General features: G+C 40.0%; 1 protein-coding gene across 6 annotated transcripts in view; it reads left to right on the top strand.

Annotated features, from left to right (window-relative positions):
• iqce (IQ motif containing E) overlaps positions 1-10,463 on the top strand; it is a 65,023-nt gene that overhangs the window by 34,677 nt on the left and 19,883 nt on the right. For 3 of the 6 annotated variants that reach the window (XR_006314803.1, XM_043711807.1, XM_043711806.1), the window contains exons 12-18: positions 843-1,006; positions 2,445-2,500; positions 2,615-2,829; positions 3,562-3,660; positions 5,006-5,102; positions 7,594-7,749; positions 9,555-9,578. Coding sequence is in view for 5 of the 6 variants with exons in the window: in XM_043711807.1 (XP_043567742.1) it covers positions 843-1,006; positions 2,445-2,500; positions 2,615-2,829; positions 3,562-3,660; positions 5,006-5,102; positions 7,594-7,749; positions 9,555-9,578 (811 nt within the window). In the remaining variant the exon portion in view is untranslated. Of the gene's footprint in view, positions 1-842; positions 1,007-2,444; positions 2,501-2,614; positions 2,830-3,561; positions 3,661-5,005; positions 5,103-7,593; positions 7,750-9,554; positions 9,579-9,790; positions 10,352-10,463 lie in introns of those variants that run through there. The other 3 variants (XM_043711809.1, XM_043711810.1, XM_043711808.1) reach the window with 3 other exon arrangements.

Raw genomic sequence — 10,463 nt, 5'->3', positions numbered from 1 at the left:
AGTACATCCCATGGACAAAACCAACGTCATCTACAAAGTTCCATGCAAGGACTGCCACAAACACTACATAGGACAAACAGGAAAAAAGTTAACCACCAGGATACACGAACACCAGCTAGCCACAAAAAGACAGACCCTCTCTCCCTCGTAGCATTACACACGGATTTAAAAAACCACCATTTCGACTGGGACAACACATCTATCCTGGGACAGGCTAAGCAAAGACATGCCAGAGAATTCCTATAGGCCTGGCACTCCAACCACAACGCCATAAACAAACACACAGATCTAGATACCATCTATCAACCCTTCAGAAAATGAACAGGAAATGACATCACCAGGAACCCCATTCAGGACAAACATATAAATAGAAAGCAGGAGACAACAGCTTCGCTTCACTTGGAGGTCACCACTGATGATGTTACCTAGCCAGGTAATGAAATGTCTGGATATCAAACCTACAGCTCAGCGAGCAAACCTACACCCTAAGCCTTATTTTGTCTTTTTGGATATCTCAAAGTGTTTCATGATGTTTGAATTAAGCTTCAAAGGGCAGAAACTGTTTTTATGGAGGCAAACAGAAGAACTGTTTTATGCACAGCACACATATACAAGTGACCACTGCAACATATTTTATATGATGCTTATTGAAGAAGGAACATTGGTGAAGTTTACTTAATGAACTCAATGCTCAAATAAAACTCTGAAATCATTTATATCCATCTTTGTCTGGCAGTCATAGAATAGGCTACTATTCCCAAGGAAGGAGGAAGGTGGAAACAAGTAGGAAACATAATTGCACATTGTGACACTTTGATTGTTTGTTTCTTGTTAATTTGTAGGTCAATACCAGACAGCAGAGAATCACAGAAACAACAGAAAGTGCTCAACTCAACCATCCTCAGATTATCCAAAAGCCTTAAACACCTCCAAGAGGAGAATAAAGCCTTGAAGGGTGACCTGGATAAAGCATTCCACAGCTCTTTTGCAACCAGCACAGCCCAAGGTAGGCATTGTGCAACATTTTATTGCAACACCCACCCTCCACTAAATGAGCTCTCAATTCCTGTTTAACCCTCTGGTTCATTGCTTCAGATGGTGTGAATGATGTTCTCTAAACTTGTCAAGTTCAATTACTTCAGTACAGCCCTGTTGAAGGGCTTTTGCCCAAAACATTGATTCTCCTGCTCCTCAGATGCTGCCTGACCTACTGTGCTTTTCCAACACCACACTCTTGACTCTAATCTCCAGCATCTGCAGTCCTCACTTTCACCAAGTTCAGTTACAGCGAGCTTCCTTCCTTCACTTGTGCTGTCCATGTTGACTCAGCCATGCTGCACACTGTTGTGCAGATTTTGTTCTTGTTAAACAGGAATAGGCTTTCAAGTCTGCTTTCCCATTCAGTCAGATTATAACTCTGTCTACTTACTTTGGTTCCATAACCCAAAGTGCCCTTGCTTAACAAGAACCCGGCAATTTTTATTTTATTGTTAACCTCTAGTGTTAACATTTCTTCCAAATTTTCAGTTACCCTTTGTGTGAAGTGATGTTTCTAGACATCATACTTGAATGGCCTAGTTCTAATTTTGTAGTTAGGTCCCTTTGTTCTAGATATCCCACAGGAGAAAATAGAAACCTTTCGTAGAACTTACAGCACAGAAACAGACCATTGAGTACAACTCATCAATATCAATGCTTATGCTCTACAGGAGCCCCCACCTATTCTACATTATTTCAACCAAAGTACATTTCCCTATTTCTTCCTTCCTTATGTAAATATGTAGATACCCTTAATTCCATCCATACAATTTGCATCAACCAGACTATGCGTCATAGAGTATCATATTCTAACCACTCTTTCAGTAAAGAACCTCCAAAATTTCTGAATAGATAAATTAGTCTTAATATTAAAAGCCCTTATTCAGTCTTCTCTCCACATGGAACCTTCTCCCCTATATCAAATTTGAAAGAGCCCCAGTGATGTCATGTCTCAGTCCTCTCTTTTCTGAAGAAAATAGTCCCAAGTGTTACAGAGATGATACCAGAAGGAACAACCTATAATAATCAGGAAAGACTGAACAATCTAGGACTCTTTAAAAAATAGATTTTGATGGATGACTAATCATCTTCATAATTTAAACCTTTTTGACTCAGTACCAGAGCTCAGTACAGCTGTAACTATTATACATTGTACTGTATCAAATTGAAATTTGCAATATTCAATATTGAATGCATTCATATGTTTTTTGACATTCCTTTGTGGAGCTGGGACCAGGATAAGATCAATCATGATCATGTTAAATGATGGAGTGGACTGGAAGGGCTGAATTGTCTACTCCAGCTACTAATTCCTATGTTTGTCTGCTCTTTAGTCCTGTAAATGTTTGTTATAGATGTCACACATCAGAAACTATTTCTCTCTCTTTGTACCTGTTCTCTTTTAGGTTATAGTGAGTGGAGCAAACAGAGGCTGGTGAGAAGGCTTCTGGAGTTGGAGAAGGTGAGAGTAGCTTGGCTAAGGCTTCAGGGACATTAAGTGGGTTTAAAGGATCAGTGTGTTACTGGTAGAAAGTGCTATCTGCCAGTCATACTGCTACTTTCTTGAATTTCCCAGAAAGCTGATGATCAGGAGCGAGCCAGCTCACAATCCAGGACGAATAGCAGGGGTATTGAACAGAAGCACATGCAGGCTGGATTTGCTCTGGATCAAGTGCAGCAACAAGAGCAGCAGCAGGTCAAACAACAACAGGAGTATAGCCATCTCCGTGAACTAGTAAAAAAGCTGAAGGAGGATCGCAGTCATCTGCAGAAAGAGCTGGCCGCCAGGAAGTGAGTATTGTGGAAAAAGGGAACCTGGAGTCCACACCACAGACCTGAGAACAATATTTGGGTTGTGACAATCCCAATATTACTTATGAATGTTGTACTATCAAAGACCCCATTTTTTTCAGATGAGGCATTAAATCAAGATTCCATTCACCCTATCTGGTGCATCAGATGTAAAAGATTCCATGGTTCTATTCAGAGATAAGAGAACGGGAATTCTCCACATGTCCTAACTGAAATAGCCGAGGAAGTCAACGAATGATAGAAATAAATCTAATCTTTACTCAATCTAACATTCACTTAAAGAGTAAAACCATATGAATATACAGCTCCTAATTCAACTGCATGGTTTCTGAGTATTTATTTATGTCTGCTTATGAAAACCTTTCTCAAGCTTGTCGCCTGCACAGAATTAAACATAACTGATATAGTTAATACTGGGTAATATTTTTCCATCAACCAATACCTAAAGGAAACATCTGGTCAGAATGATATTAATGTGAGTTACTGCGGACAAATTGTCTGCTATGTTTCCTATAGTATTACTCCACTCCAAAAAGTAACTCATTGGCTGCAAGCCAATTTGAGACAACCTGAAGCCATGATACATGCTTTAGAAATGGAAGCTTTCTCTAAATATAATACAAGTGGTGAATTTATCCAAAAGAAGATGAATAGGGGTATGTTGGAAAGCATTTATACATTCTGACTCTCAGTTCTGTGTTTGCTCTGTAGTACTGAAATAAATCAAGTAATTCAGGAAAAGACAGTGATGAAAAAGGAGCTGCACAAACTTAGAAAAACTCAAGCTGACAAGCCCCCAGAAGAATACAGGTTAGTGCACTCTTTCAAACACTACAAGTGGATCCTTCTACTTTATGATTTTTTAAAAATTCATTTGTGGGGTATGTGAATCCTGCTGGCTAGGGCAACATTTGTCGCTCATCCCAACAGTCCAGAGGAACATTAAGAGTCACCCACATTGGTGTAGATCTGGACTTAGATGTAGACCAGGTAACGAAGATGAATTTTCTTCCCTAAAAGATGGTAGCGAATCTGATAGGTCTTTACAATAATCAGCAGTGATCACATGTTCACCTAGTGAGATTTGATTGCATATCTCCAGAACATTAGACTGGGGTTTTGGATTATTAGTTTTGTGACATTATCACCACACCAATGTCTCCAATTAATGAATTCCTAATAATTAAGTTTATTCAACCAGAAGCCCCTCTTCGGAACATAGAAGTTGTTCAATGTAAAATCCATCCTACTATCTTAACAGTCTCATGATACAAAATAATGGAATCTGTAGAATCATAAAGCATAAAAGGAGGCTGTTTGGCTTATCACACCAGATTTGATTCCAGTTTGCCTCAGTTCCCTGTTCTTTCTCCATAACATGAGTTGTTTAGAAATTCCTTTGAAAGTTATTAATAAATCTACTTTCACCAGCTCTTTAGGTATTGCAGATCATCATAACTCAATGTGTAAAAATATTCTTCTCATCTCCCTACTGCTTCTGGTTGTGCATTAATGACAGCAGCCAATCTCTGTGAATTAGTCTACAACAGGCCAAGATATGTGGTGAGGAAAACTCCAGTAGTGGAGAGCTTTGAGAACCATTGATCCAAAGTGACTGGTTTATCTCAATCATGTGACACATTCATATATTGTTATTTTGAAATTATTTATTCTATATTCCAAAACATTATTTTCTGAAAGAAACCATTGAAAGAGTCAATACCAACTGTTTCCACCATCATATGTTCCTAACAATCTCGCTTATTCACCTAGATGCTTAATCCTGTTTTGAGTGCACTTAAACCGTGCTTTTAGATCATCGTCCAATTTCTATTTCCTAATGAAGTGCTAAACCAAAATGATCTATGCAAGCATGGTTAGAGAAATTCAGCTGACACAGTGACCAAAGCCAGCTCACTTCATAAATATGATGGAACAAAACCAAACAGCAAGTCCCCTAACATCTGGATGTTGCAGTTTTATAAAAAGATTATGAAATAATCTTCATCCGAGGGCCACTGTTGACAAGTAAAAGGAATTAGCTTAATGGTAATCCAGAGATACAGTAGGTCTGAGATTTCCATCACTCAATGAATGTTAGATTTTAATCTTTGACTGTGAAAGGGGTGAAAATTTGATCTGTCATGTGCTGCAGGAGGGAAATCCGCTCCCTGACAGAAAAAATAACACAACTGGAAGCAGACCTGGAAGAGCATCGGAGAGTGAAACTGCACTGCAGTGACATTGATGAGGTAAATCGGAATGAGATTAGCAACTCCGTCAGTGATGGTGGGAGCGTGATAGTAGTCAGAAAAAGAATCACTTTTTTTATGACCACAGGTTGTTCCAAAGTGCTTTGCAGCCAATGAAGAATTTTTGAATAATGTAATTTGGTAAAACAGAAATAATTAAATATTCAGTCAGAAACATTCAGAATTATAACTGAATTTATAATTAAAATTTAGAATTAAATCTATGATACATGGATCCTTTCTTACTCTTCCTAGAGGCCTCCCTCTGCTGGTATGCATATTTGATAGACTGAAGTGGACAAAATTATCAAAGTATTTTCAATGCTCAATGAAGTATAATCAGTGTTATAAGCTTGGAATTATGGAAGTGTAGAAGATGTCCACGGAGTAACTCAACTCACAGCATGTGTTATCATAAATCTCAGCATCATTAATTCTGATGCACAAAAACGGGAGAGAGAGAGAGACAGAGGGAGAGTGACAGAGAAAGAGACTAAGAAAAGAATGGAGCTCCTCAGAGTAGTGTCCGAGGCCCAACCACCTTCAGCTGCTTCATCAACAAATTTCCCTCCACCATAAGGTCAGAAGTGGGGATGCGTGCCACCAACGACCATCTCTAACAGAAGGGAATCGAACCATTGCCCCTTGGCATCACCATCATCAATCTATGCTTTCAGCATCTGAGGTTACCATTGGCCAGAAACTGAACTGGACTAGCGATAGAAGCAAAGTTACTACAAGAGCAAGTCCATGGCTAGGAATCCTGTAGTGAATAATTTACCTCAAAACCTGTTAACTACCTACAAGGCTCAAGTCAGAGTGAGATGGAATACTTCCCACTTGCCTAGATGAGTGCAGCTCTACCAACACTCGAAAAGCTTGAACCTGTCTAGAAAATGCACTCTGCTTGATTGGCACCACAATAGCAAACATTCACTCTCACCACCATCACCAATACTCAGCAGCAGTGTGTACCATCTACCCCAAATGAGCTGCAGAATATTATCAAGGCTCCTTAGACAGCATCTTCCAAACCTGGTCCTCACCTTCCACCCCCCCACCCCCCCAACCCAACCTCTGGATACATCGTATCATCCTCCACCGTTTCTGCCACCTACAAACAGACTCCACCATCAGAAATATATTTCCCTCCACACCCCTATCTGCGTTCTGTAAAGACCATTCCCTCCGTGACTCTTTTATCAGGTCCACGCCTGCCCACCAACTCATCCTTCCCTCCCAGCACCATCCCCTGCCACTGCAAGAATTGCAAAACCTGCGCCCACACCTCCCCTCTCACCTCTGTCTCCACATCCATCGTAGATTTACCTGCACTTTTACACACGTCATTTACTGTATCCGTTGCTCCCGTTGCGTTCTCCTCTACATTGGGGAGTCAGGACGCCTACTTGCAGAATGTTTCAGAGAACGTCTCTGGGACACATGCACAAAACAACCCCACCACCCCGTGGATGAACACTTCAACTCCCCCTCCCACTCTGCCAAAGACACGCAGGTGCTGAGCCTCCTCAATCGACAAACCCTAACCAACCGATGCCTAGAGGAAGAACACCTCATCTTCCGCCTTGGGACCCTCCAATCACATGGGATTAATGTGGATTTCACCAATTTGCTCATTTCTCCTTCCCCCACCTTATCCCAGAACCAACCTTCTAATTCGGCACTGTCCTCATGACTTGTCCATCTTCCTTCCTACCTATCCACTCCACCCTCCTCTCCAACCTGTCACCATTACCCCCACCTCCATTTACCTCACACTCTCAGCCACCTTCTCCTCCAACCTCAACCCCCTCCCATTTATCTCTCTACCCCGCCTTTACTCACAAGCCTCATTCCTGATGAAGGGCTTATGCCCAAAATGTCGATTATCCTGCTCCTCGGATGCTGCCTGACCTGTTGTGCTTTTCCAGCATCACACTCTCAACTCTTCCAAACCTACGACCACTACCATCTAGAAGGACAAAAGTAACAGCTATATGGGAATACCACCACCTGACATTTCCACCACTAGGCTACTCACCATCCTGACTTCAAAGGACATCACTGTTTTTTCAGTGGGTCACTGGGTCAAAATCCTGGAACTCCCTATCTAATGGCATTGTGGGTCTACATACACCAAATGGACTAAAGAAGTTCAAGAGACACAACCACCTTCGGAAAAGTGACCAGGGATAGCCAATAAATGCTGGCCCACCTGGCGATGCCTACTTCCAATCATTGAATAAAGAAAATGACTAGGCTGGATGTGTAATGGTTTGCACAGCAGTCTGCCTTCATAAAAATGATATACCATCTTCTAAAGCTTTTAGATATCTAATGTCAGGTTTTTTTCCTGTGGAGGAGTTGTCTTGCAAAAAACATAAACACAGATGTGTGCACCATCAAACATGACACTGAACTTTCTACGTCACTGATATTGCAAAAATGGCTCTCATAATCTGTGGCCATTAACAATGTTACTCTCCTACAGATAGACAGCACAAACAATCAATCCATTCTAGGTTTGGCCAGGAATCACCGGTCCACGCAGACCACTTCTGTTGGTTATAATGAGCAGAAACAGAAATATGACAGCGAACAAGCTGCAAAAACAATCCAGAAGCACTGGCGCAGATATCAAAGTCAGGTATGGAATGATCAGAAATAGGATTGTGGTGAGGGTGTAGTTAAAGTGAGGGTTTTAATTCGATCCAATCAAAACCACAACCTATATTTAAGTAGTGCTATTGATGTAGTAAACATTCATTTCACAGAACTGTTGACAAGATTTGACACAGCACTACATAAGGAGATATTTGGAAAAATAATCAAAAGCATAGTCCAGGAAGTAGATGTTAAGAATGACTTAAAGGAAGAGGTAGGGCAGCGAAGAGATTTAGTGAGGGAGTTCTAGAGTATAGGGCTTTGGTAGCTAAATAAGTGGCTGCTAATAGAGAAGCAATAAATTCAGCAATGCTCAAGAATCAAGAATTGGAGGATTGCAGATACTCAGATTGGGGATGAGGGAAGCAGTGGAGTAGGGTAAGGTCATTAGAGTTTTGAAAATGGGGATAAGGATTTAAATCTCTCGCTAATAGGGAGCCAAAATAGGTCAATGAGCACAGCTGTTATGGGACGACAGGTTTGATGTAAATTAAGATACCGGGCAGTACAATGTTGTTATTGGAACATACTTTGGTTAAAATTCAGGGCATATTATTGTGCTAAGAAGCTGTAGATCACATGGTTCATTTCAATGTTGCATTGTGAGCTCAACATGAAGCTGCATCCACCTATTAAAAGGTAATTGATTAGTATGCAACTTCACAGTCACAACTTAACATCCTAATACATCCCTAAGGAGGAGAATGATGGATGCCAAACATGATGATTGAAAGAAAATGTTTTCAGACTTTAGTTGTTGCTCAATTGAAATCGCTAAGATATTTGGGTAAGAGTATTATGTAGAACAAAGCATGTAAATAAAATTAAGGCAAGATCAATCATATTCAATTTGGATGGCAGAACAGGCTCAAGGGCTGATTGGCCTACTCTTGTTCGTGTGATTCTTGATGGAGAATGATGTACAAAAAACAAAAATGTTTGGGAATATAATTCCAAAATGTTTGCAAACAGTTTGGAAATGTTCCCAAAAAAATTGTACTAATGAATGTTTCTTTGTGGAGTGAAAGGAAAGCTTGAAACATTTCAAATCATTTCATATATAATCAGTGACTTAGAACCGAACTTGCCATTCAGTCGAAAATGAGTGTGTAAACTATTTTAGGCATAGCAGGTCTTATAAACAACAATGAGAAATGGAATGTGGAGGCACAGATTACCCCTGAGTGAAAAGAATGGTGGAACAGGTACAGGGGTCTGAATTAGGATATGAATGAGTACAATCTCTGCTATTCTTCAGAAATGTCTTTTAAAGTTCCCCTGAACTACCAGAGCAAGCACAATTGGCTTCATTATAGAATACTACCTCTACAATGTAACCTCCAACAATGTAGCATTCTCTCAGCATTTCCATATGAACTGAGATTCTGTGTTTTCAAATATCTGAAGAAGAGATTGAACCCATAATATTTAGACTGGAGAGGTGAGATTGCTAATTTTGATTGATAATAAAGCACTTCAATTATAACAGGGCTTCTCTGGATGTTCTCTATCAATATTAATAGCTGGTTTTATTTGTAATGCTGGAGAACATTGTGGGAAAAGTTAGTCTTGACTACTTTTGAGTATTCCTGTTTCAGTGATAGTTATCAATACAAGGGGGGGGCGCGGTTCTAGTTGACATCCTAATTGATTTTTGTGAAAGGGGAACTGTCTGTCATTTAATAAAAAGGAAGTATTTTTGGGAAGTTGCAGCTTCTGAGGTTTCATCAATTTCATATAATTATATGTTTCAATAATTTCTTCTTTTTGCCCTTTTTTCCTAAATAGAAAGAAGATTCAGACCTAGATGAGGTATGTTTGACCCCATGTAAAGTACAAAATAATATTTTCATGTCATTAAATTAGGAATTAAGTAAATGTTAAGACTGTGAAACTTCAAGATTGTCTAAACCTTACGGTTTCCTTTGATCTGCTGCCTTTTTACCTGTTGTATTCTGACACAATGAAACTAACAGATAACAGATATTACCAGATCCCTCACATTATTCTGAACTCAATGTCAGTGTCTCATCAGGTTTCATGATGGAGCCCCAGTGGGTAGCCCCACTGAGCCATGGAAGATAAGCCTGATCCTATTCCCAACTGAGCATCTAACACAGAGACACAAAATGGAATCCAAATGTTCCCTCCATGGAGAAGAGGTCTCAAGACACTGTCCTTCAACCTTTATTAACTGCTTCAATCTGGAATACTTGTACTCTTAATCACTGATGGTGTTAGTTTTACAGAATCCAAGAAATCTAAAATGGATATTTAGTTTTGTAAACAATTCTTTTCAGGTAAAGAAAACAATATATACTTGGTCTAGAGAGGCAGTATTCCCAGGTAACATGGATGAATTCACATGATTTTTTTTTAAAATGAAAGAAATGTTTGTATAGTCCAAGGATAAAACCAGTCAAACAGCTGACATCAGATCTACTTTACAGTGAGAAAGGTGAGCTTGTTTGCCCCTCAAGGCTAGTTGAACTTCTTTTGCATCTTCAAAGAGCAGTTATAGAGTCATTGAGTCATACAGCATGGAAACATACCCTTCAGTCCAACCTGTCCATGCCGACCAGATATCCCAAACCAATCTAGTCCCACCTGCCAGCACCCGCCCCATATCCCTCCAAACCCTTCCTATTCATATACCCATCCAAATGCCTCTTAAATGTTGCAATTGTACCAGCCTCC

This window comes from Chiloscyllium plagiosum, chromosome 21 (assembly GCF_004010195.1).
Source record: "Chiloscyllium plagiosum isolate BGI_BamShark_2017 chromosome 21, ASM401019v2, whole genome shotgun sequence".
Taxonomy (NCBI): Eukaryota; Metazoa; Chordata; class Chondrichthyes; order Orectolobiformes; family Hemiscylliidae; genus Chiloscyllium; species Chiloscyllium plagiosum.
This window is presented reverse-complemented; position numbering and strand designations above follow the sequence as displayed.